This window comes from Serinus canaria, chromosome 3 (assembly GCF_022539315.1).
Source record: "Serinus canaria isolate serCan28SL12 chromosome 3, serCan2020, whole genome shotgun sequence".
Classification (NCBI taxonomy): domain Eukaryota; kingdom Metazoa; phylum Chordata; class Aves; order Passeriformes; family Fringillidae; genus Serinus; species Serinus canaria.
Window position 1 is genome coordinate 112,270,710 of NC_066316.1, and position 27,341 is coordinate 112,298,050.

The following is a 27,341-nucleotide window of genomic DNA, read 5'->3' on the forward strand; positions in this document are numbered from 1 at the left end:
TCTTCATTGAATCAAGCCATCAGGAAAGAAAATCAGCATTCAGTCTTCACCACCCCACTCGAAGTCAATTATAAAAACAAATTAAAAAATAAAATCAACGCAAACACATCTCTGACAAGTGGACAGTAAACAAAGAGATGCCTGGATGAGACACGCGGGTGCTGGGGACAAAGAGAGGGAGATCTGAAAGGTTTTCACCCCTAGGAGCATCATGAAGGTGCACACATGACCAACACAATTGCTTCTCCCAGTGGTGGAATTGCAATTGGGAAGGGCCAGGCTGTTCCTTGCTGTGGAAAAGGGGTTCAGGCAGCAGGAAAGGACCTACAAAGCCAACCCACAAAAGCAAATCCATGATGGCAGGAATGGGGAGAGCTTGGATCTGTAGTCTCAGCCAACTTCCATAGCCCAGACCCCATTCCCAGACTGGGAACACACATGGACACACAGGAACATGTTGAGATGTGATCCCAGGTACCACACAATGTGCAGAAGCCACATTCCCACTCCTATGGGAAACTGAGCCCTGATTTTCCAAGCCCCCCATTTAGGATTGAACCACAAGCTTTGAGTGTCTTTTTTTCACCCCCTTATAAAAAAATAAAAGACAACAAAGGTGCTAGCAAGTGTTTGCCCAAAAGCAGGAAGGCAGGACAGAATGTGGGAGAACTGTCACCATCTGCTCCCAAAGTACCAGCCCAGCACAGGGGCTGTCCAGACAGCAGCACAGGGGACAGCCAGGAACTACCCCCACCACCAGGATGTCCCCCTGCCCTTGGAGGAATCAGCTGCATTGCTTTTGGTGTCAGGCCAAGGTGCTTTGCTCAGGTAAAGCCTTTGCATCCCCAAGCAGCTTTCCCTGAGCAAGGGCCGGAGTCAGAGGCTTCTCTGGGAACATTCAGCTGGTCTAAGGTACAGTAACAGCGACCTGAAAGGCTCCTCCTCCTCCAGCTCCACCCAAAACCCGAAGCTTGCAGGGATGGAAGAGCAGCAGGAGCCGCCCTGGCCCGGCCCCGCCCCGGCTGCAGCGGGTCCCGCGTGTCCTTGGCCCTGTCCAGAGGATAGTTTGATCTGTGGTGATGGCTGAAGTATTTACAGGTATTTGCAGCAGGTATTTACAGTCCTTCTGCAGCCCGCAGGCCGATTTTCTCCTCCTCAGCTCCCAGTCAGTCCGGAGTGGGCTTCCGTAGGGAGAAGGGCCGGATGTTGAAGTGCCTGCTCAGCTGGCTCACCTGGGGATGAGACAGACACGGGACTGGGTTATCCTGGATCCTGGGGGGTTATCCCAGCTCCCAGGCATGAGCAGCAGAGCAGGCAGAGCCCCAGAGCTGCTCCCTGTGCCCACCTCACCCCTGCCCACAAGCCCTGCTCAGCCCCATCCCTGTCCCCAGGCACTGGTCCCACAGGGAACAGCCCTTCTCCCTTCCCAACCAACATCTGGGAGCAGGCTCATCCTTTTTTTCCCCCCTCCACAGGGGCAAGAGTTGGGAATGCTGAGCCCAGGCCTGCAGGATTTTACCCTCCTCCTTCATTATTCTGTTTAAATTCATTTGATCACCTCAGATATCTCTATAAAATATTCCTGAATCCATTCAAAGTGCGAGCTGGAAAATTTATTTCCTGCAAAAGGAGGCTGAGCTTGACACAGTCAGGGCAGAGGCTTTAATCCTAATCATTCTTCCCAAATTCAGAGCAGTTTGGGATTATGCCCCAATCCCAAAGCCTTTAAAGGCTCTTCAGCTCAAAGTGAAGAGGAGCTGGCACAGATGGGCCCTTGGAAAGGCAGAGGGAGGGAAAGAGGGAGCAGAGAGGAGCAGAGCACTGGGAATCTCCCAGGAGGGGATGGGCAGGAGGATTACACCACCAGCTCAGCCCCATCTCCAGCTGTGATTCCAAGACCAAATTTATTTAAGCTTCTTAGTAATTCAAATCCTTCTTGCCCAGAAGCCTCATTACACTAATTGGAACGACAAGGCAACCTGGCTATTACTCCTTGGCTGTAATTACAGCTGGGACATGACTCCATAGGCTCTGGGGTGGAACTGGGGCTCCCAGGGGAAGGGGCTTCCCAAGGAGGGTGTCCCCACTTCAGCTGGGACACATGGTCCCTTGTCCTCCTTCCTCAGCAGCTTCCCAGTGGGACTCTGGCCTTCTCCAAGTTCATTCTCTCTGTTAATCAAAACTCAGAGCATGAGAAGGAAACCAATCCCTGGATCTGTGCACAGATGGACAGGAGGAAGGGAGGCCCTGAAGCTGCTGTGTTCCACTTCCCCCAGCAGCAAAATCCCCACTCCAGCCTGGCTCTCCCAGCACCTTGGAGAGCTCAGTGGGAGATTCAGAGCCCCTTGCAGGGCCAAAATGGGCTCCAGGAGAGCTGGAGAGGGATGGGGACAAGGCATGGAGAGACAGGACACAAGGAATGGCTCCCAGTGCCAGAGGGCAGGGCTGGATGGGATATTGGGAATTGGGAATTGTTTCCTGGGAGTGTGAGGAGGGGCTAGGATGGAATTCCCAGAGCAGCTGTGGCTGCCCCTGGATCCCTGGCAGTGCCCAAGGGCAGGCTGGACACTGGGGCTTGGAGCACACTGGGACAGTGGAAGGTGTCCCTGCCATAGCAGGGGTGGCACTGAGTGGGCTTTGAGGTCCTTCCAACCCAAACTATTCCAGGATTTTGGGCTTGGTTTCCAACTCATCTGACACACCCCAGGGGAAGGACAGCCCCTGCCACATCCTGTGCAGTTCCCTTCAACCCAATGCAACCTCCCCAAGCATCTCACAAGGAATCCACCCCAAATCCCACAGGTTCACAGAAAACTCAATTTAACCCTGGCAGTGCCTAAGGCCAGGCTGGACACTGGGGCTAGGAGCACCCTGGGACGGTGGAATGTGTCCCTGCCATGGCAGGGGTGGCACTGAGTGGGCTTTCTTGCTTCCTCCCAACCCAAACTATTTCAGCATTTTGTGCTTGGTTTCCAACTCATCTGACACACCCCAGGGGAAGAACAGCCCCAGCCACATCCTCTGCAGTTCCTTTCAACCCCGTACAACCTCCCCAAAGACTCTCACAAGGAATCCAGCCCAAATCCCACAAGCTCACAGAACCATTCCCAGCCATATTCCCAGTTTCACACGGAGCACTCCCTGCCCCAAGCAGCAGCACTCCCAGCCACAGCCCAGCCCAGGAGGTGTCACCTACCACGACCACTCCGTAGTGGATGTGTGCTAGGGTGAGGAAGGCTGTCAGCAGGTACAGCAGGAGCGTTTCACTGCCTGGAGCCAGCCCAGACACCACCAGGAGCAGCACGGCCGCGATGGGCAGCAGCATCCAGTTGAGGGGCTGGCACCGTGTGCTGCTCATCTGGCACACGATCAGCTGGCACTGCGGGGACAGGGACAGAGCCTGAGACTGCTGTGGGCTCAGATGTTTGTCCCCAAAGCAGAGGGGATGGTCACTCATGTGATTTGGCACACTGTCCCCTGTGCTGGCACTGCTGGGACACTTCCAGTGCTGGGGGCAGCTCTGGGCCCCTCCTGACAGGAGAGACCTGGAGGGGCTGGAGTGTGTCCAAGGAGGGGAATGGAGCCCCAGCAGGGGCTGAGGGAGCTCAACCTGGAGAAAAGGAGGCTCAGGAGGGACCTTGTGGCTCTGCACAACTCCCTGACAGGGAGGGGACAGCAAGGGGGGTCGGGCTCTGCTCCCATGGGACAGGGACAGGACAAGGGGAAATGGCCTCAGGCTGGGCCAGGGCAGGCTCAGGGTGGACATCAGAAGGAATTTCCCAATGGAAAGAGTTGTTAAACATTGGAAAAGGCCCAGGGCAATGGTGGAGTCCCATCCCTGGAGGGATTTAAAACCCTCTGGATGTGGCACCTGGGGACATGGAGCAGGGGTGACCTTGGCAGTGCTGGGGGACAGTTGGACTCAGTGGTCTCAGAGGGTTTTTCCAACCTTAACAATCCCATGATTCTACCACTAGGCAGCTAAATTAAATTTTGACCAAAAATTTAGTCATCCTATTTTAAGTTTATCCCCAAAAGGAGGCAGGAACTCCTTTCCATGAGCACTTTGCTGCTCACAGCACATGTGAAAACTCAATTTAACCAATTCTCCAGTCCCTCAAGCATAAAGCAGAAGCTCTTACAGAGATGTTGGCAAAGGCTGTTCCAACCATGAAATAGAAGAGCCTGGGCTGAACCTCCAGGATGTCAGTGGGGGACAGGAAGATCCAGGTGGTGCAGAGCAGGAACAGCAACACCGGGGACACCAGGGGCAGCAGGATTTCATACACAGAGTGGTGCTTCAAGGTGTTATTCTTATAGGCCCTGAAACACAAGCAAAGAAATGAAAATACATGGAATGACTGAGAAATCCCTGGTGCTGCCTGCAGTAAGTACCTGAAGGGGACCCAGGAGAGTGCAGGGGGACTGGAGAGACAGGATAAGGGGGGATGATTTCCCACTGCCAGAGGGCAGGGATGGATGGGATATTGGGAATTAGGAATTCTTGGTTGTAAGGGTGGTGAGACCCTGGCACAGGTGCCCAGAGCAGCTGGGGCTGCCCTGGATCCCTGGCAGTGCCCAAGGCCAGGTTGGATGGAGCTTGAAGAACCCTGGGACAGTGGGAGCCGTCCCTGCCCATGGATGAATTTTCCACCCCCTTCCCACCCAAACCCTGCTGGGATTCTACAAAACTCACTTGTAGAAGTTGTACAGGCTCATGGGCAGGGTCACAGTGAGGGCACAGGCTGGAAGAGAAAAGTGCCACGTTAGTGCCCCAGGGCAGAGGGGACACCCCATGCACCCCCAAACAGGAGGCTCTGGCTGGGCTCTGCTTTAAATTCCCTGCACCAAAAATAGCTCCTGGTGCCCCAGGAATAGCTCAGCACATTTGGAAGTAGCTGCTCTCAAGTCTGGCCCAAGAGCTGTAATTAAAAGTTAAAGTCTGCTGTAAGTTGAAGACATTTCCATTTGAAAGGGCTGCATTAAGGAGCTCAGGTTTGTGCTTTAAACAGTGACAAAGCTTAATTATAATACAACTCCAATGAGACACGAGTGCACACTCCTCAAATGACATGGCTGGGCACAAAAGTCTTCACAAGAAAGGCAATTTGCTGTTTCTCTGTCTGTGTGCAGACACTTCCAGTGGCCACATTGCCAAAAATTGTCATTTAACTGGATAAATGATCAAAGCACCCAAATAACTGAAAAATCCTGACCTAAATCAGAACCATCATCACTATCCGTGATATTCCAGCATAACTCCTTCCCTGTTTATCCAGCAGAAGGTGTGTGAACAGAGCTGGAAATATTCCTGCTTTAACAACCCAGCTCCTCTCCCCCGTGTGGGAACTGGGCTCCATTTCTCATATAGGAAAAGCACATTCATTATTCTTGTTAAGTCACACAGCTGTCACAGGAGAGCTGGGAACATCTACCTGATAAAAGTGCAAGTACATTTAACACACCAATTAACTCAAAATTAAGCAATTACAAAGAACACCTGAAGGGACACAGTAAATAAACTGAGGAGAACTTGTGAATTAGGCAAATGGCATTGAACATCAGCTCAGCTCTACCCTTTGCAGTGGCTTATTTTGACTGACCACAGGAGAGTGAGGCTGGGCCTTTATTTCAATTTTATTATTATTATTATAATGATGTAATGTTCAGGTGGGTGGATGGAGGGCAGGATCCCCAAACAGCAGAGCTCCCACCCACCTCCATGGCTGCAACCTCCCTCCCACGCAGTGTTTGGGCTCTGGGGTGAGAAGAAGCCCCAGAGCAGCAAAACAAAAGTGTCCTGACCCCTCCAAGCCAGCCCAAGGCTGGGGAGGCTCCACTGAGAGCCAGGTCCCACCACCCCTTGCACACTGGGCTTTATCCCCTGGAAACTCTGGGTTTACCACATTGGTTTTACCCCCAGGCTCTCACTGAGGCCAAACTAAGCTTGTCTGGAGTGAAATCAGCCCAGGCAGAGCAGTGTTAAGTTCTCCAAAATAACTCTGCAGGAGACAACCCTGTTTTGAAATCCTGAGAAAGGTTTTCAGGCTGTGAGAACACCCTCAATTAGTCACTTCAACAACAGCCCGGGGCAGCAAACAGAGCAGTGTTAGCAGGTCATTAGCAGGGGGTTTGGGAAAAAGGTGAAGTTTAAAAGACAGGCTTCAACATGGAGTTTCTTACCAATAATCATTGCAGTGAATAGGTCTCTATATAAGAAATTAAACAGGAAAGGTGCATACCAGGCCTCAACTCCCACAAAGGCTGTCACTATGTAGACAATTGAAATGGTCTGAAAGAAAGCACAGGACAAGCAGGGGTGAGAAATGAGATGGGCAAGTCTGGCAGCACTTGGCTGGCAGCACCTGGGCTGGCAGCACCACACGTGTGCCAGGCAGCTCCAGGGAAAGGCAGCTCTAAGCTATGACATGTTCAGTCCTACCCACCAGCAGGAAGGAGAAAAATATAACAAATCCACCAATATCCCATGTTACCAGGTGTAGGAAGGGCGAGCTGCTGAGAAGGGACTGGATTGGGAAGTGCCCATGCCCTGTGCTGGCACTGCTGGGACAGCTCTGGGCCCCTCCTGACAGGAGAGACCTGGAGGGGCTGGAAGGGAATGGAGCTGGGAAGGGAATGGAGCCCCAGGAGAGGCTGGGGGAGCTAGGAAGGGGCTCAGCCTGGAGAAAAGGAGGCTCAGGAGGGACCTTGTGGCTCTGCACAACTCCCTGACAGGAGGGGACAGCCAGGGGGGGTCGGGCTCTGCTCCCAGGGAACAGGGACAGGACAAGGGGAAATGGCCTCAGGCTGGGCCAGGGCAGGCTCAGGTTGGACACCAGGAGGAATTTCTGCATGGAAAGGGTGGTCAGGCCTTGGCAGGGGCTGCCCAGGGTGGAGTCACATCTAAAAACTACGTGGAAGTGGCACTTGGGGCATGGGCCAGTGGTGGCCTTGGCAGTGCTGAGGACATGGCTGGACTCGATGGTCTCAGAGGGTTTTTCCAACCTCACTGATTCCATGAGGAGGACATGACCAGGAGCTGCAGGAGAGATGCCCTGGCACAGCCTTGAACTCTTGAGGTGACCAAAGCACAGGTTTTACACAAGTTGCAGTGACCCTGGAGGGGTCATTCAGGGACTCTTCCTTATCCATCTGCTGCTGGATTACAGGGAGAAGCTCACCAGGGCTATTTCAGCTTTAATAGTCCCCTGAAGCTGGGTGGAACACGCTGCTCTGCCCTCCACCCCTGCCTTTCTCCAGCAGGCAGCTCAAAGACCTGGGTTAAGCAACATTTTGGGAGAAAGGATCAGAGTACAGTCAGGGACCAGCTCTGGTCTCCTTGTAGTAGGAGAAATGATTATTCCAATTAATGCAGCTGCATTAATTAACTCTCCTTCCAACTCGCTGCATTTCCCACCCAGCATGTGACAAACCAGAAGATAAATAAATGGACATAAGATAATGAGTTAAAAGGAAGAAGCTTCTTTACAATGAGGGTGATTGCCCAGAGAAGCTGTGGCTCCCCCATCCCTGGAAATGTCCAGGGCCAGGCTGGACAAAGCTTGGAGCAGCCTGGGCTGGAGGAAGGCACTGCCAGCAATCCAGGTGAGCTGCCTCATGCCCAGGTCCCAGTTCTCTTCAGGAAGAGCTTCCTGCAGAGAATTCCTTAAGGAGGGATGGACACACCAACACCCCAAGTGGTCCATCACCATCAGTCTCAACACCCACTGCCCAGGGACCATGGTCTGGAGGGACACCTCCCCAGGAATCTTTGCTTCAGGAACAGCAATTAACAAGCCAATTACCCCTGCTGAATTTTTGACCCAGATCTTGGTAGTGCCAAAAGGCATCCCAAATTTCCAGACTTTACCCACACTGGTACCACATAGAGAACTACATAAAGCAACAATTCCAGTGGGCAAAACATGCAGGAACCAGGGAGAGGAGAACCAAGGCCATGTCCATCCCTCAAGCCTTGTTTGTCAAGGAGAGTCCCTGTCCATGGACTGACTCCATGATTGACAATGCTCTGGATCCACAGCAGAACACCCCTCGCTGGGCAGCACTGCACCCAGCAGCTTCTCAGGGCATGAACTCACCACCTGGCTGACGTCATATCCCCAGGGCAGGAAGAGAATCCCTGTGTTATACTTCTCCCAGTGGGAGAGGATGAAGGAAAACAAGACCACCCACAGCAGGAGGTAGAGCACGAAGACGCTGACGCCGGTGGAGCCCCGGCCGAAGGTGGAGTACACGGTGACCACAAAGTACACACAGGCCCAGCTGTCCAGGCCGTGGTCAAAGAGCTCTCCCAGGGGGGTGCTGGAGTTGGTCCGGCGTGCCTGCTTCCCATCAACACCATCTGGGAAGGGGGAGAGAAAAATGGATGATGTGTTAGTCTTTGAGCCAGGTCTTAGGAGCCCTCAGAGAACCCATCACACCTGAGATAGCTCAGCTACCCAGAACGGCATAAAATTAGCAGGATGGCTTCTGAGGTAGTGTTGGAAACAGAAAAAGGTTTAATAAAAGGCAAAATAACAAAGCTCTTACAGAGAAAAAATGAGCCAGGGGCAAGAGGTTCTTGCTTCTGCTAAAATACCCCACAAAAGCGATTATTTCCTTTATTCTCTTCCTTTTCTAGTGAATTATGTAGGTGGGACCTCTTGGTCTCTGTCTAATCAGACAGCACCAGGTTTAAAGGGAAGCCCAAAAGGTCCATGAGGTGTCTTTTGTACCAAATTGGGAGAGAAACTTCTGGGCTTTCTGCCTTTTTAAGCAGATAAAGAATAATTTAGTCACTCCATCAACAGGGGGCACATTCCTATACATGGAGCTCTCCTGGACACTCCACACAAAGCAATGGGCCAGGGAACAGCATCTTTCCTCATCTCCACCCTCAATCAGTGAGTGGACTTCCCATCGCTGCTCCATGGGAGGCTGGAAAATTGAACAATCCAATGAGATTATATTTATTTCTTTGCATTTCCTTTATATTCCTCAAAGCAGCCTCTTCCTGTGCCTACGGGAGGTCCAAGAGAGCTGGAGAGGGACTTAGGGCAAGGGATGGAGGGACAGGACACAGGGAATGGCTTCAAACTGGAAAAGGGGAAATTGGGTGGGATATTGGGAAGGAATTCTTGGCTGTGAGGGTGCTGGCCAGAGAAGCTGTGGCTGACCCTGGATCCCTGGAAGTGTCCAAGGCCAGCCTGGATGAGGGTTGGAGCAACCTGGTGTTGGATTAGGCATGTTTACATAGGTGCGTTCTGTTTGTTTACAAACAAATACATACTGTGTGAACCTTTATCAGACTTTAAATAATTCTTTACAAATTCACTTCCCACATTTGGGATAGTGGAAAGTGTTCCTGCCCACAGCAGGGGGTAGAACCAGAGGGTTTTGCAGGTCCTTTCCAACCCAAACCATTCTGGGATTCTCTGATTATTTAAAGCAGACCCAAGACAGTTTCACAGTTCATCTCAAAGTCAGTCCAAGTATCCTCCTTTCCCATCAGATGCTCAGGGACAATTTCCTTGTCTCCACATTGCAAAGCAGCTCCCAGAAACTGCTCCTGGCAAGAGCACAGAATCTAAAATTTCCCATGGGGAGAGAGGGGACAACACAACCACAGCATGAGTGGGTGACCCTGAGAACTCTTACCTAACGTGTAGGCCATGAAGTTGAGGAGCCCCACCACGATCCACACGCCGTTTGGAACGTGCTGGTGATCAGGAGCTGCAGGGATCAGACAGACCAGAGTCAGGACAGTTCAGGATGTGCTTCCTGAGGGTTTATTTTGGCCCAAAAAGCACAGCCACGAGGACTCAAACAGTGAATCTGGGATGTGAGCTCTGCAGGATGTGATGGCAGAGCTGCCCCATAACAGCTCATGAAATGAGGTCAGTGAGGACTTTGCCTTTCAGGATGAATTTGTCCTTTACTCCCAGCTATCCAAAATCACGGGGTCTGAGAACTGGGGCCAGTTCTGTAGTGCCACTGCAGGCTGTGTGGAAGTGTGTGCAGAGGACACTCCTCAGTCACTGGCTCACAGAGCATCAAGTAGAGCCTCTTTGATGTGGCAACTCCCTGCCCCCGCAGGAACATGCCAGGATTCCCCGCCCAATCTCCAGTCCCATCCTGCCAATGGAAACCGAGCTCTTCCCTAATAGCACCTCCACCTCCTCCAGCACAGCTCAGGCAGCGAGCCAGCAGAGCTGGCTGCACCTCACGCCACACCCACACTTGTGCATCAAGGCTTTGTGAATTTCCTGGGATCACACCTTCAATTTCTCCTCTGATGGACCATGTTTTATTTTGTATCATGAGAAAAATGGAACGAATGTGAACATGATCCAGATTCAAGCTACTATCCAAAATAAAATCTATTTTGAGATTTTCAGCATGCTGATTAATACCCACACTGTGTTGGGTGTGGTAGAAGCAGAGTAACAATTCATTCTTCTTGTCCAGCACCTTCTACCTCTCTCCCCTGTTAATATTTACTTCCTAATGGCTATCATGGTAGGCTGCAATCAGGGAGCCCAAAGGGGCACTGGAGAAGGGCAGGAAGAGGCATGGATCCTTGGCAGCAGGAGGGCACAGGGAGGTGTCCTGGGGGAACAGCGAACCCGTGAAATGCCACCTCCTGTTTCCTCAGGATGGTGCCCTTCCAGAAGCAAAGGGAGGGAGGGCATCACATCTGCAAAGCCATCCAAGGAGGAGGGAAGGCACAAAATTCTGGAGCAGCACCAGGAAAAGTTCTCTCTCCAAGCAGGACATGCAAAACATTTATGTAAAAGGGTCCCAAGCCATGAGCCTCTCCATCCTTCCAAAGCCAATTTTTGAGAGGCTGGGAGAGTTGAGAATGTCCAGCCTGGAGAACAGACGGCTCCTAGGAACTCTTAGAGTCCTTCCAGGGCCTAAAGAGCTTCCAGGAGAGCTGGAGAGGGTGGGACAAGGGCCTGGAGGGATAGGACAAGGGGGAATGGCTTCCCACTGCCAGAGGGCAGGGATGGATGGGACACTGGGGCTTGGGGCAACCTGGGATAGTGGAAGGTGTCCCTGCCCCAGCAGGAGGTGGGACTGGATGGGCTTTAAGGTCCCTTCAACCCAAACCATTCTGGGATTCCATGACTCTGACATCCTAGGGGTTTTCACCTTGAGCTACCGACAGCTTTTGTTCTCGTGGACCATGGACCTCAGCAGCCCAAACCCTGGCCAACAGCCACAGGTGCCACAGGTGCCACCTGAACCTTCAACAGCTTTGACTTATGTACCAATAAAGGCAATCCCAAGAAAGCAGGTTTCTGCCACGATGAGTCCAGTTTAAAACTACACAAACTCTCCTGAGCAACCTAAACCAGACCTGGCAGGGTCTAAGGGAGATAAGACCACAGAGGAGAAGCTCCTGAGATTTATCACACTGCATTAATCCTTTCCCTGGGACTCCCCTATGTGCAGAGGAACACAACTGAACTGTTGGATTCACAGACAGATGAACATGGGGACTGTTAGAAAGTTTAAAGCTGTGAATGGTGAAGCTCAGAAAGAGGATTTGGCCTTGTTAGTCTGATGCGGTGGTGGTTTTGCCAAGAGGGGAAAGAGCTGGGATGTGAAAAACAAGGCTTTACCTCTTGATTTCAGGGAAGCAGCACTTCCTAACATTTTCCTGTTAGATTTTAAAACAAGGGCACTGGGTTGTTTGCACTGCAGGCAGAGCCAATTCCAACCCAAGATTCCAGCTGTCTCCTCCTCCCTGTCCCACCCGCTGGCAGCCAGGAGCACCTTTCCCTGGCAGAGGGAAAGTGTCACACCCTGACAAGTCCTTGTCACAAAACCCAGCGAGTTCAATCCCCTCCTCTGTCCCAGTCACTTTGGGAAGGCCCAGACCCAGAGGCCTCACCAATCCCCAGCAGAGAAGGTGACAGATTTCCCACCTGACCAGGAACATGCAGCCTTACCAGAAGCATAAAAGTCAGGGTCGAAGTATGCCATGAGGAAGAAGTTGAAGACAAGCAGCAGGAAGCCAGAAAACGTTATCAAATTTGGGGCCAGCCAGGTAGGGAAGATCTATGGGAAAGCAGCAAAAGAACAGATTAAAACATGGACTGAGGAGCAGGCACTGCTCCAGCCATGGTTGCACTGTCTGGGTGTTAGGCAACACTGCCAGGAGCAGCTGCAGCATCCTGGGGCAGCAGGAAGCGTGGGGCTGGGATGCAGGCATTCAGGGATTGGAGGCAGGCTGCAGGCAGCCTCTCCCTCATTAGTGGCACCACAAACGAAGCAGCTGATGGTGTTACAGAGCTGACCTGGGCTGTGCTGTCCTGCTCAGGGTGGGACAGGGACTCACCTTCACGATGGTGTTCCAGAAGGGATGCATGACATACAGGGACAGGGGGTTGCTGTCCACGGCGCTGTACTGGGAAAGGGAAACAAAAACCAACAGTTAGGGCTCCAGCAACCTGCAGAAACAGCCAGACATCTGGAACCTTCTGAGCCACATCCTGTGTGGAACCCCCAGGGAACTCCTGATGTACCCCCCACCCTTTGGAAACGCCAGCTCCAGCTGAGTGGACACAAGCAAAGAGCAAAATGCTGATTCTATTAACTGCTTCCAACTGCTCTGCCCCACCTGGATGAGGAGAAATGCTCTGGGTCCTACCCCCCACCAGTGCCATCTGTCACCTACTCTGCTGTGACCCCTCTGTTCCCTTGCTGGTCCCAGTCTCCATCCTCACTTCTAGCAGTGGGACTGGGAACCCCTTGAGCAGGATGGGTCTCAGAGGGCCCTTCTCCACTGAGGAGCTGAGATTTCACCAGAGGCAGCTTTGAGAATAGGGAGGGAGAGCTCTTACCCCTCACCCCATCACTTTCACAACATTTGAGGTGCTCAGGGTGTGTTTGTGGTGGGGGAAATAAAAATAGAAATAAAAATCAAAGATTTAGACAAGGCATAAAACAGCTTCCAGATAAAAAGTTAAAATTTGACATCATTTGGCTCTCAAGAGCAGCATGAGCCATTATCTGCTCTCACAGCCCCTTCTAAACACAAATTACCCTGGTTAAAGTCCTCTTGATAAGAATCCCAACAATAATTCCACAGGCTACCAAACTCCTGGGCTCACATGCTCAGTGCTGGGCTGGGCAGAACCTGCTTGGGACAGCACCCACCTGCTTGGGACAGCACCCCCAGCTCCAGCAGAGCCATCTGCCCAATTCCAACCCCAACCACAGAATCCCAGAGTGGTTTGTGTGGGAAGGGACCTTCCAGAAACTCCAGTGCCAGCCCCTGCCATGGGCACCTTCTATTGTCCCAAGCTGCTCCCAGCCCCAGTGTCCAGCCTGGCCTTGGGCACTGCCAGGGATACAGGGGCAGCCACAGCTGCTCTGGGCATTCTGTGCCAGGACCTCACCCCCTCACAGCCAAGAATTCCTTCCCAATATCCCACCCAAATCCACTTTTCCACTTTGAAGCCATTCCCTGTGTCCTGTCTCTCCAGGCCTTGTCCCCAGTCCCTCTGCAGCTCTCCTGGAGCCCCTTCAGGCTCTGCAAGGGGCTCTGAGCTCTCCCTGGATCCTTCTCCTCTCCAGGTGAGCACTCACAGCTCTCCCAGCCTGGCTCCAGAGCAGAGGGGCTCCAGCCCTTCGAGCAGCTCCATTCCAACAGGTACCACATTTGGTTTGGTTGGTAAAAGGAAACCCCTCAGCAAAGAGCAGCTCCAGGTATTCCTTCCCCCAGCCCATGGCTTTGAACCAGGCCCTGTCACTGCGCCCATGGATTGCTCCAACCTGTTCCTCTCCTTGTCTGCATTCCCCACTTTTCCCTGGAAGCAGAGAAGTGATGGGAAAGGGCAAAGCAACACCCCCCAAGAAACACACCAGACCAAGAAGGGATAAGGGACCAAGATGGGCCTCACCAGGGTCCCATCTTGCATATTTGCTCCCTCCTGCGTGAATCCCATCCTTGGCAAGGATTTCTGTACCCCCTCCCAGCCCTTCCCTGTGCAGTCCATCTCCCTGGGATTCAGCCCCAGAGGTTGTGTCCCCACAGGAGCAGCAGAGCAAGAAGCAACAAATCCCAAAGCCTTATGGAGGCAACTCTAAGCCACAAGGAATTTCCATCTCAGCTTAATGCAATTTTGGGGGGCAGAATTCCAAATGCTTTACAAGATAATAGGATTTTGAAGCACCAGTTAGGGGAGGAGGAGAGACTGATTTAATCTCATTATCCACAAAACAGCCTGGAACAAGAAAACAGATGCAAGGCTTGGAGTGAGGCAGGAGAAGAGCTCCAGATTCTCCGTGCCCATGCTTGGAAGGTACCTCAGGGAAGTTTCACCAGACCCATGGCTTGGGAAGTTTTCCTCTCTCCCTGCAAGGACTGGGGATAATATTCAATAAACAGCTTTTCCTTATGGCCACACATGTTCCCACCTTGCCTGCAGAACTCAAAGAGCTGGCAAGAGCAGTTTCTTGGAGAAAGGGCAGCTGCTCTGCAGAGGTTTGCTGATGCAACCATGGAACCATGGAATAACCTGGGGTGAAAGGGACCCACAGGGATGATGGAGTCCAACCCCTGTCCCTGCCCAGACCCCCAACAATCCCACCCTGTGCATCCCTGGTAGTGCTGTGCAAATATTTGTGGAGCTCTGGCAGCCTCAGGGCCATGCCCATTCCCTGGGGAGCCTGGGCAGTGCCCAGCCCTCTCTGGGGGAAGAACCTTTCACAATATCCAACCTAAACCTCCCTGGCACAGCTCCAGTGGTTCCCTTGGATCCTGTCCCTGTCACAGACATCAGAGCTGCCCCTCAGGAGGAAACTGTTGGCACCCATGAGCTCTCCTCTCAGACTCTTCTCCAGCTGAACAAGCCAAGTGTCCTCTGGCACTCCCTGTGTGGGCCCTCCAGACCCTTCCCCATTGGGTCTGTGCCCCTCTGGATGCTCTAACATAGCTTTAGATCCTTCCTATGCCCCCCCAGCTCCTGCCAGGCTCCAACCAGGACATTTGTCTGTGTGCTGAGCAATGCCAGCCATGCTGTGCCCACTCTGGGGACACCCTGGGGCACAGGGACAGAACCAGGGCTGGCTCTGGTGCCAGGCTGGCTGCCACCCTTGGGGACAGTGCTCTGGACAGCCAGGACACGGCTGCCTGCCCAGGACAGCCGCTGCCAGAATACCAACGAGCTGCCAGGCACCTTCAGGGACAGATCCCAAGAGCATCTTGGCCATGCCCAGCCTCCTCCAGCTGCTTTTCTTTGTCGGGGTCTTCCTTACAAACATTACTAAAGTTGTCCCTTCCTCCTCTTCATCAGTGAAGCCCCAAACCCAGCAGTGTTTGAGCCTGGTACTGGCTCCATCATTCCCTCACCTCAACCTCACTGGAAATCAGTGTCACCTTCTGCATTTTGGACCTCCACACACTGGTCTAGTGCGTCACATCCCTCTATAAATCGTTCTTCTATCATGACCAATGATTCCCACCAGTCTGGACTCTGGATTTTTGCCCCTTTGCCCCCTTTTCAGAGAAAGATTAAAGGAAAAGGAGAAGTGCCCTAAGGAATTTCATACATCCCAGTCTCCTTCCCAAAGCAGCCAGGCATTTGTAAATGGCCCTGCTCTAAAATAGCTCCGTGCTCACAGACACAGCTTCTCCTCATTGCTGCAGGGAGGAGCCAACCAGCCCAGACAGCTCCCTTGGGATTGGGGTCAGAACTCCACAGGGAAAGAGCAAAACCAGCAGCAACAATCACTGGCAGCACACAGGAGCCTCCTGTCCATGCCAGGATGGCTCCAGGGAGCCACAGGCACCCCAAGAGTTGGGGACAGGCCTGGTGGCTGTGGTGCCATCGCAGACAAACTGGCTGGCATCGTTATGGGATTTACAGACACAAATGGCTTGTATGGCTTTAATCCAACATTAATCCTGCAACCAGGACACCTCTGGGAGATCCAATTACGTGTCCAAAGAGGAAAAAAATACAGATTTATAGCCCAGATTCTACTAATGGTCTTCCTGTCCCGGAAAAAACAATTCTGCTTTGAAGTAATCTGGTTACCCGGAGCCAGCAGCAGAACAAGCACTGCCACACAACCCTGGAGAATCCTGAGCTGGGAGGGACCCACATGGGTCACCAGGTCCAGCTCCTGGTCCTGCCAGAGGACATGCCAAAAATCCCACCATGTTCCTGGTGGGATTCACACCATCACCACTGTCTGGGTCAGCAGTGTTGGGGCGTGACACCCAGGTGGGCTGGGGCAGCACAGCACTGGTGGCACCTGTGCTGAGGACAGCAAACAAAGATGGATTTGCACATCCCATCTTGCTCCAGGCAGGATCAGAGCACTCGGCAGAGCAGCTCCAGCAAGTCCACAAGGCTGCTCCCTACAAATCTCCTTAAACACCAAGAGGGCACAAGGCTAAGAACCTTCTCCCCTCAGGCTCAAGATAAGGCAGGAGGCAGAAAACTCAGCCAATCCCAGCAAATGGAAACGAGCAGAGCTGTGCCAGGCAAAACAAGGCACGTTTGCCCTATGCCCACCCTTGGCCAGCGTGTGAGGAGTCACCTCACCCTTTAATGGTACTGATTAACTCGAGCCCTGTTTGCCTTTTCCAAGGTCACTTCTCAGCTGGCACCAGAAGGGAGAGTGTTGGCAGTGCAGAGCTGCACCCACCACATGAGCCCATGGGTCTGGAAGCTGCAGGAAGGATGTGGATGTCCTGGCTGTGTGTCCCAGCTTCAGCATGTCCCTTCTCCTGCCTGGGTTGCACTGTGCAGGGTTCAGACATCCAGCAATGAAAGATGCTCAAAACACAGCACAAAGTCACAGAATCACTGAGGCTGCAGAAGTTCTCTCCAAACATTGAGTTGAACCATCCTCTGGTACTGCCAAGGCCACCACTGCCCCATGTCCCCTGGTGCCACCTCCACAGGGCTTTTAAATCCTTCCAGGGATGGAGACTTCAGCACTATCCTGGGCAGCTGTGCCAGGGATGAATAGTCTTTTCCAGGAAGGAATTGTTCCCAATATCCAACCTGAGCCTGCCCTGGCACAGCTTGAGGACATTTCCCCTTGTCCTGTCCCTGGCTCATCCCTCCTGTCAGGGAGTTGTGCAGAGCCACAAGGTCCCCTCAAGCTTCCTTTTCTCCAGGCTGAGCCCCTTTCCAGCTCTCTCAGCCTCTCCTGGGGCTCCATTCCCCTCCCAGCTCCATTCCCTTCCAGCCCCTCCAGGTCTCTCCTGTCAGGAGGGTCCAGAGCTGCCCCAGGATCCAACCTTCTCTTCCCAAAGCTGCCTACAAGAATTACAGCAGAGAATTACCCTCTTGTTGGCAGGAGCCCAGGAGTGAACACCTGCAGGGTCCCAGCAAGGCGAGAGCCCCATTCCTCAATAAGGAACTGCCACACTCAGCAGAAGCCTCCCCAGCCCCCACAGCATCTGCTAATTCATTGGGAAAACCACATTCCTGCCCTGCCAACACACTCTGATATTCACAGCCTTGCTTCTCAGACATCAGCTGGGAGATTCATGAAATCCCAGATTGCTTTGGATTGAATGGACCTTAAAGGCCATCCAGTGCCACCCCCTGCCATGGCAGGGACACCTTCCACTAGCCCAGGGTGCTCCAAGCCCTGGCCTTGGGCACTGCCAGGGATCCAGGGACAGCCACAGCTGCTCTAGGCACCCTGTGCCAGGGCCTGCCCACCCTCCCAGGGTAGAATTCAGTGTAGTCTCTCCCTCCAGCACAGCAGCTCCAGCAGGCTGTGGCTCTGTCCTGGTACTGGAATCAGCCCGGGGTGGGATGGAGCTGACCAGGTCCTGACCCCATCCCATTGTTGTGTTGGTGTAGGGGAAGTCATTTCCCCATGGATACATCAACACTTGATGTTGATGGCAGGCTTTGGCAAGCAGCCTGCCAATTCCAGCTGCATGCAGGAGCTCTCTCAGTTTGGGAACATCAAATATCCATGAATATGGGTCACCACTGCTTCTGCTGCAGTGGGAGGTGATCAGCTGCACAGGGCTGCACAGATGGTGAGCTCAGGGCTGGGAATGATGAACCTTCAGGGATGCAGGTAGGAGAGGATCAGTCAGCAATGAACCTCTGGAGTGGCAATGGAGGGATCAGAGCAGTGATTTGGGGGAGGGGAAAAAAAAAAGGCAGAGTCAAAATGCAGGAAAAGGAAACTTGATACAATAACACTGGGACAGCCAGAAGAATTTCCTATGTTGCCAGAGCTGGTTTGGGCTTCAAAAAAACAGGGGGGACATACTTGAGAGGGGGATCAGAGCAGCTCTGTGTGCCCAAAGAGAACAGGAGGGACCAGGAGGGCAAGGCAGTGATAGCAGAGAAGGCAGCAGTCTCTCACCACCCCCAAACTTCCATGGCCCTGTGCCCTCCCTCAGGGCATATCCCAAAACCTGCTTCCTGCAGGGTCAGTGAGCTGCTGTGGCACCTCCAGGTTGGGATGCCCCTCACAGAGGCCATGAGCCTCCAGGGTGATCAAACACTGGCAAGACTTCAGCCTCTCTGGGGAACAGGATTTGATCCCAACCCACCAACCACGAGAATAGGACAGGGAGAATGGCCTTAAGCAGAAGGAGGGTGGGTTTAGATTAGGCCTTAGGAAGGAATTATTCCCTTTGAGGGTGGGCAGGCCCTGGCACAAGGTGCCCAGAGAAGCTGTGGCTGCCCCTGGATCCCTGGAAGTGCCCAAGGCCAGGCTGGATGGGGCTTGGAGCACCTGGGACAGTGGAAAGTGTCCCTGCCCCTGGCAAGGCAATGGAATTAAATGATCTTTAAGTCACTTCCCATCCAAACCAGTCTGGGATTCTGTGACAATGCACAAGTCAGTGGAAGAAAAGAGAATTTCTTACAATCCCTAGAAAAAGAAATCAAGTTAAACTTTTGTATTCAAGGAAGCTACAAGCCCAAACACATCAGGAGATGATTCCAGGTAAAGCAAGGCACTGCAGGGAAGCAGGGGCAGTGCTACCCCCAAGTTTCAACGTTTTGCAAAGGTTTTAACCTTTTTTTGCAAAGCACATTTCTGCCTCTCTCTCATCCTGCCCCGCAACAAAGAAGAAATTCACAATTAACAGGAAAAAAACCCACACTTGAAATCCAGCTTTGTGCAAGATGTGGAGCAGAGCGAGTCCGGTCACTGACACAAGCCCCTGTAACGTGGCCACTTTTGGAGCCAGCCACGGGAAGCGACACTTGAATTTCCACAATGCCCTCTCAGTTCTCTTCCAAACCCTCTGGACAGCCAAAGACTTGCTGTTCATTAGCAATGAATGAGTAACTTTTCTGATGGAATTCCCTGTAGCCAAGACTCAACAGACAGCAGTAAACATTGCAGCAAACTTTCAGTGCAATTAAAGAGCCCCAAGATGGGCTGACAAGCAGCCCACGCTCTGTTTAAGTGATAGCTCTGCACACCTTGCAACACTCAAGGCATAAACTGGGACCCAGCTCTGCTCTGCATGCCAAGGAGAGAGTGCTGGAAAAACCACACAGCCAAAGGCACCAGCAGGCTTAGCACTTGTCACCACTTCTACTGCTCCGTCCTCTCCACAGGCCCGAGGCTGCTCATCATGGCCCCTCTGTGCCCACACTGACAGCTGGGATTGGCAATGCAGCTTCCTGCTGCTCCACTGGGCTCACATCCATGAGAAAGGCACCTGCTTTTAGCAGATGTCCCCAGCCACCAGCTGGGAATAGCAACCTCCTGCTTCAGGTGGGCCCGAGGATGCAGGATGTGTGCAGCAGGCAGATGGGCACAGCAGGAGCTGTGTCCTTCACCTGCACCCCAAGGGAAGAGCCCAGAGGGCTCCTGCTGTGGGACAGGACAATGAATCCAAGAAGATGGACAGCACCTGGCTGTGTGTGCTGACACCCGGAAGCCCCCAGTCCTGTGCTGATCCCCCAGTGTGGGCAGCAGGGGAGAGGGGATCTTGCCCCTGTGCCCAGGTGAGAGCCCACCTGCAGAGCTGCCCCAGCCCTGGGGATTCCAACAGCACAAGGAGCTGGAGCTGCTGGAGACAGCCCAGAGGAGGCCCCCGAGCTGCTCCAGGGCTGGAACCAGGCTGGGAAAGCTGGGGGTGCTCACCTGGAGAAGAGGGAGAGCTCAGAGCCCCTTGCAGGGCCTGAAGGGGCTCCAGGAGAGCTGCAGAGGGACTGGGGACAAGGCCTGGAGAGACAGGACACAGGGAATGGCTCCCACTGCCAGAGGGCAGGGATGGATGGGATATTGGGAAGGAATATTCCCTGGGAGGGTGGTGAGGTCCTGGCACAAGATGCCCAGAGCAGCTGTGGCTGTTCCACACCTGGAAGTGTCCAGGGGAGGTGTAGCAGCCAATACAACCATAAGCTGCCTGTGCCTGGGTGAGTCATTGTCTCATACAAAAACCCACAAAGCTTTGAAGTTCCTCCTGAAAACCCTGCAGGACCCACTGGGTACTGAAGGTGCAGTAGGTCCTGACCACAAAGAGCTTCATCACAACCAGTGTGTGGCTAAAACAGGCCAGTTTGGGAATCCCCCACCAAACCATGGTTCAGTACCTTTGGCACCCTGTAGAGCAAAGGCCACTGCTCAGAAACCAGCAGCACCTCAGCAGCAATTTCAGGGCTGCTCTGGATGAAGAGATGTAAACACAGCCAGAGCAAGTCCCGGGAGTGGCACCAGCTCATCACTCATCAAAACCTTCCAGCACGTCAGAAGTGTCCCTAGAAAGCAGCATAAATCCCTTCTCCTCATCTCATTGCTTAGCACAGGAGAAAAGCTCAGCCAAGTCTTGTGAGCTGAGTCGCTACCAGTTAATCCATAAGCACTGCTGCTGTCTCCTCCAACCACGGCACTTTTCAGACCACGAGAGCTGCAAGGGACACGCTAAGCTGGGCAGTGGTTCAAACCCCTAAATTGTACCAACAGAAAAGGAGAAGAAAGAAGAAAACCACCTCTAACTTGGAAATTACAGAGTCTAGGAGGTGCTCAGCAGGTGCCAGGCAGCATCTTGGGAAGCTGCATGTGTTTAAAGGCCGGCACACACCCGGCTGTCTCAGAGCAATTAAAAGAGCCCTTGGGAAAGGAGTTAAGTGATTCCAGAGCTGGGCTCAAAGGCTTCCCCTCCTTCTCACCCTTCCTGCTGTGGAGAAGCTGAGCTGGCAGCCTGAGGGGTGGCCTTTAATCACTGCGGCCTTGAGCTTCAGGGCCACAGCAGCAAAACGCTTCCCTTCCTGCTTCCCTTGCTCCCAGTGTTGTTGTTCCATCGGTCTGAGCTGCCATCGGGGTTTCTGAACACCCTGCAGAGATCTCTTCAGGGCTCCTGTTTGCAGAGCAGCCTAGAGAATCCTGCCAGGAACAGCTTCCAGCCATCTGCTTTCCACAGCCCAGCATCTGCACAGCCCGGCTCCCTGTGGCTCTCCAAGTCTGGAGAATGGGATTTTTGGTTGAGGGGCAGAGCACCCTCTTCTTCAAGGCACAGATGGGACCAGCAGTTGGGTTCCCACCTGGAAGAAGGGTGCAGGAAAGGGAAGAGAGCATCCAGAAGGAAAATGCTTTCCACAATAAATGGAAATCACTGAAGCCTGACCCTTGGGTGCATTCAGTGCCCCAGGTCCCCAAGCTCTCCTCTGAACATCCTTTCCATCTAACACTGGAAATGAGGAAAAGAGTTGTTTCCCTGTAAGAAAACTCTTTAACAACTTGAATCATCAAATGTGGGAAGGATTTTCAACAGATGGGGCCTGCCAATACCATGGATCAGAGGTTCATCTGCTGCTCCCCTACCCAGGATTCCCACCATCCAAATGGATGTAGTATCCATATTTTTCCCTCCTTAGAGTGTCAGCTCTAATAAACAGCATTTCAAAGGACATCTTTAGGTCCCTTAAGGCTACCATCAGCTCCTGCTCAGACACTAGGACACAGAATGGAAGGGTTTGAGGGTTTTTGGAGCAGCAGCTTTGCTATAAAAGGTCCTTCCCAAGCTTCATTTCAGTTTCCTCTTGCTGAACTCATGCTGGTTCCACAAGCTTCTGGAGTGAGCCACCAGCATGGTCCACCTTTGGACTCAAACATGACACGTGTCATCACCTTCTCTCTCCATTCCTCCTATGCCTCAGGTAAGGAGTGGCATTCCCACCTCCTCCTTTGCTGGCACTTGCCCCAGACCAAGATCCCTGAGGAAAAGATCCCAAGAATGCCTGAGGCCCACGTGGCATCATGGCAAAGCCTCGTACTTGTGCTTCCACCCAGCTTACACTGGGAGGAAACCAGGGTAGCAGACACTCACATGCAGCCAGAGCCTCCTGCACAACACTTGTCACCTTAGCACCTTCCCTTATCCTACAGGACCAGGATCAAAGAGGCACATGGGATCACAGCCACTGGAATTGTCATCTGTGGCTCCATCACACCAGAGACACCAGCAGAGGACAGGATCCTTTGGGGTAGAGCTGGACAACACAGAATCACAAGCAGCTCAGGCAAGGCTGGGAGAGAAAAGGCTACAGAGAAGGCAGGGAGGCAGGGCACGTGACTGGCATACAGAAAGACAGGGACAAACCATCAGAGCTGGCTGCAACTGCCAAGGACACGTGAAGCTGCAGAGCTGTGTTCTCACTTAGAATCATCAAATCCCAGAATACTTTGGATGGGAAGGGACCTTAAAGCCCATCCAGTGCCATCCCTGACATGGCAGGGACACCTTCTACTGTCCTAGGCTGCCCCAAGCCCCAGTGTCCAGCATGGCCTTGGACACTGCCAGGGATCCAGGGGCAGCACCAGCTGCTCTGTCCAACCCATGCCAGGGCCTCCCCACCCTACCAGGGAATAATTCCTAATTCCCAAGGTCCCATCCAGCCCTGCCCTCTGGCAGTGGGAGCCATGTGTCCTGTCCCTCCTGTCCCTCCAGATGCATGTCCAAAGCCCCTCTCCAGCAGAGGAAGCAAAGCAGAACTGACACCTCTGTGAACACTCCCGAGAGCCCCATTTCCCCCTCTCCCATGCATTAACAGAAGGAGGTTGCCCAGAAGCTGGCCACAAGGCCATCTGCAGACAGCTGTTAAGAACTTGAGCTCTGGCATGCAGCTGCAAGTTTCCACTCAGAAATAGCAGTGCCTGGCTGCAGCTTTCTTGGCAGGGGACACCCCACACCTGACAGTAACAGAGCCTTGGAGTTTGGCAGGGGACATCCAAAACCCAACCAGAGCAGGGTGCCTGGACTGCGTTTCCCTTGGCATGTGGACACACAAATCCTGCTCCATGGCCTCAAAACAAGCACTGGAGTTTGGATATAGAGACCTCCAGCCTGACAGGACCAGCCATTACCTGGGCCAGGCTGACAAGTCACAAGTGCTGGAGCAGACACAGCTGGCATTTGTCTGGCCTCAGGGAAAGCCTCAGCAGCTGCCAGGCAGGGCTGGGACACATCACCTACAGAGCGTGGGTTTGGTCCCTCTGTTCCCTGTTTAGCTGAGCCTGTCTCCAGAGGGATATTTCCTACATGGAAAGAATTCTCTGCTGCAGGAGTGTTACAGGCACAGAGTCCCCGGATCCCGGAGGTTAGAAAAGACCTACAAGACCTTCGGATCCAGTCTGTGACTGATCCCCACCTTGTCCCCAGCCCGGAGCACTGAGCACCACATCCAGGCATTCCTGGGACATCTCCGTGTATGAGATTCCACCATGTCCCTGGGCAGATCCTGCCTAGGCCTGACCACCCTTTCCAGGAAGAAATTCCTCCTGATGTCCAACGTGAATCTGTCCTGGCCCAGCCTGAGGCCATTTCCCCTTGTCCTGTCCCTGTTCCCTGGGAGTAGAGCCCGACCCCCCCTGGCTATCCCCTCCTATCAGGGAGTTGTGCAGAGCCACAAGGTCCCCCCTGAGCCTCCTCTTCTCCAGGCTGAGCCCCTTCCCAGCTCCCTCAGTCTCTCCTGGGGCTCCATTCCCTTCCCAGCTCCATTCCCTTCCCTGGACACGCTCCAGCCCCTCCAGGTGTCTCCTGTCAGGAGGGGCCCAGAGCTGCCCCCAGCACTGGAGGTGCCCCAGCAGTGCCAGCACAGGGACAGGCACTGCCCTGGCCCTGCTGCCACCCCAGAGCTGGCACAGACCAGGGGCCATTGGCCTCTGGCACACCTGGGCTCGTGTCCAGCTGCTGGCACCAGCACACCCAGGGAATCTCATCCAGCACCATTAAACCACGACCCTCTCTCTGCCAGCACTGCACCTTGTGCTGCATGGCTTCCTCAGGCTCAGGAACTCCTCAGTGTCCCTTCAGGAGCAGCCAGAGAACCATTCCCTCTCTGCCCCTGCCAGCCTGGGACAGCAGGAGCACACTCCTGCCTCACCCCCAGCCAGCAGGAACGTCCACACTGCAAACTGAAACCATCTGCACTCCTGACTCCATGGCAGGAGTGACCCAGCCAGGGCTGGAGAAGGCTGGGGATCATCCTGCATGAAGCTCCTCTGCTCCTGCTCTCTCAGCTCCAGGGACACCAGCTCCTCTCCAAGGATAGACTCCTTCCCTGTTGGGGACATGTTGCCTCCTCCCCATCCCCCCAAATCCATTTGTTCTTCCCCAATTTGCTGGTGTGTGGCCAGAGAGCTTCTGCCAGGCACAGCTCAGTGGCTGAGGCACAGCCAGGGACTGGCATAGGGTGCCCAGAGGAGCTGTGGCTGTCCCTGGATCCCTAGAAGTGTTCCAGACCAGGTTGGATTGGACTTGGAGCAACCTGTGGAATGTGGAAGGTGTCCCTGCCCTTGGTGGGGGGGAGGGGGTGGCACTGGATGAGTCTTAAGGTCCCTTCCAGCCCCATTTGTGAGCCTGACAAGGTAACCCAGCTTTGGAAGCTGCAAAGGGCAGAGCATGCCAAGCCTCAAAGCCTAAACCAAGGCTGGAATACATGACCCAGTACTGAGATTTGTGCTGGATCAGCCACTTTCCCAAGGCTAAAATAGCCAGGAACAAAGCTCCCCAAGGAAACAAGACATGGAGCAAGCAAGGAAGGCAGCAGGGCAGAGACACGAGTGGAGCTCAGTAGGTGCTCTTGGAGCACTAAGTGAACCCACCCACTCCTGACCAAGTCTCTACTGACTCAGTAAAGCCACAGGCTCTGGGGCAAAGCTCCTCCTGTCCCCGGGACACAGCTCCATCAGAGCCCTGCTCCCACATTCCAGCCCTGTGTCCCCAAAGCAAGGCCAGGGAGCACCCCACCAGTGCCCTATCTGGGGACAGGGAGTGGCTGATGCTTTTGTGCTGCATGGAACTTTCCGCCTCACCCTGGGTGCCTTTCAAGGTTCTGCTCCCTGATTCAACTGCAGCAGCATTTCTGTCAGAGGTGCCTTCAGGAAATAACCTGGCAGCATTTTTGGTCCCTGCCACACGATCCAGAAGGGTGTTCAAGCTGGAGACCCCCTTGTCCCTGCACAGGTGCTGAGAGGGACAGCAGCAACCCCACCAATCCCAGGATGTTGGATGTTCAGCCTGTTTCCAGGACAGGAAACAGGCTGAACATCCAACAGTCTCCCTCTTGGTGCAAAAGAATTGTCTTTGCACGAGCCAAACCTGTCCCTTTGGGAGGCCTGGCTTAGTGTTTTGATTACCTTTCTCCAGCACCCACACAAACCCACAGTCGTTCCCTGCCTTTCTAAACACGCAGACATTTTCCTGAAGAATCCCCACACAGGCAGCCTTCCACAGGGAATCTCGTGCACCCTGACACATCATCCCAAGTCACTCTCCCAAATCCATTTCTCTCCACCTCACCGAGGTGCAAGAGGACTGTGAGCAAGCCCTGGCCACCCCAGCCTCCATGGATGGCTCCAGGAGGAGCTGTGCTCTCTGAAGGCCTCCCTGGACCCCAGCCCAGGCAGAGGAGAAGCTCCCAGTCACACCCTGATCATTCCAGCAAGGAGGGGTCCCATGTCACACACGGTCCCACCTCCACCACACTGCTCCTTGCTGCACCCACAGCCCCCCAAATCCCGGCTTTCATTCACTGCAATTTGCCTGCCACACAACCCCAGATCTCTCTACAGCCTCCCAACGCACAAACCTCGGGTTTCACTGCAGCCATCACCCCAAACCCTGTGTTTCCCTGCAACCACCCGCAAACTGGGGTTCCACTGCAGAGCACTCTGTACCCTGAAACATCTCACTGGAGCCTCACCCCGAACTCCAGGTCCCCCTGCAGTCCCCTGCCACCATCCCAGGTCTCACTGCAGCACCAACCCCCTGTCCCCAAGCCCCGGGGTACCACTGCAAAGCCACCAAACCCTGCGGCTCACTGCACCTCCCAACCCTTCAGGGTAGCTTTCAGGACTCGCTGCAGTCCCCCAAAACCCAGCACACCGCTGCAAAACCCCCCCATCCCAAAACCCCAGATCTCACTGCAGACCCTCCCAACACTCGGACCGCCCGACACTTCCCCAGCTCTCCCTTTAAATCTCAGGTTTCACTACAGCCCCTCCCTCCGCCCCAAAGCCCGGGATTCCCTCCATATCCCCTCCCCACACCCTGGCTCTCCCTACAGACCCTCCGGAGATCCCACCACGGCTCCATGCCCACTGCAGCCTCCCCTCCTCGGGGCATCCCAGCCTCCCCTCCCAGCCCCGGCCGCCCCTCAGCGCCCCCCTCACGGCGCCAGGCCCTGAGCCCGGCCCCCGTCAGCGCCGCTACCTTGTACTTGCTGAAGCCAGCGAGCTGCTCGGGGCTCACGTACTCCATGCTGGCGCTCCTGCTGTTGCCGCTGCGGCCGTTCGCAGTGCTACCGGCGCTCCCGGTGCCGCTGTTCCCACTGCTCCCGCTGTTCCCGGGGCCGTTCCCGCTGCTCCCGGTGCCGCCGCCGCCGCATCGGCCCACCCGGCGTGGCAGTGACGTCACTACGCCACGCCCCGCCGCGATGGCGCCGCCTGGCGGCCGGGAGGGCTCCACGCGTGAGGGGAGCCAGAAAAGCGGGAAAAGAAATCCCAAAAAACACATCCAGGCCTGGCCTGGGTCAGCGTGGAGCGATTCTCGTGTCCTGGCACTGCAGCCCTGCTAAGAAGTCTCTTTTGGATCTCCTTTAGGGGCCAGAAAGGGCTCAAAGGTATCCCTGTGCCATTCTCATCTCCCTAAGTCCTCATGGATTCTGTGTGGGAAGAAATCCTGAGGCCCATCCAGTGCCACCTCCTGCCATGGACAGGGACAACTTCCACTGTGCCAGGGTGCTCCAAGTCCCGTCCAGCCTGGCCTTGGACACTGCCAGGGATGGGGCAACCACAGCTTCTCTGGGCTGGAAGGGAAAACAAGGGGAGGAAGGGAAACTAAGAGCAAAATTGTTTTTCTCAGGCCTCCCCACCTC

At 54.0% G+C, this 27,341-nt stretch overlaps 1 protein-coding gene across 1 annotated transcript; it reads right to left on the reverse strand.

The window, feature by feature from the left end:
- Positions 1 to 1,166: 1,166 nt before the first annotated feature.
- Positions 1,167 to 26,857, reverse strand: SELENOI (selenoprotein I). The gene is made up of 10 exons (XM_018925009.3): positions 26,678 to 26,857; positions 12,347 to 12,415; positions 11,958 to 12,066; positions 9,658 to 9,732; positions 8,100 to 8,362; positions 6,184 to 6,292; positions 4,697 to 4,745; positions 4,143 to 4,323; positions 3,197 to 3,379; positions 1,167 to 1,232 (listed from the first exon to the last, which is right to left on the reverse strand). Exons 1-10 carry the CDS (start codon positions 26,723 to 26,725, stop codon positions 1,167 to 1,169), a joined length of 1,152 nt encoding a protein of 383 aa, XP_018780554.2. The 5' UTR covers positions 26,726 to 26,857.
- Positions 26,858 to 27,341: the final 484 nt, after the last annotated feature.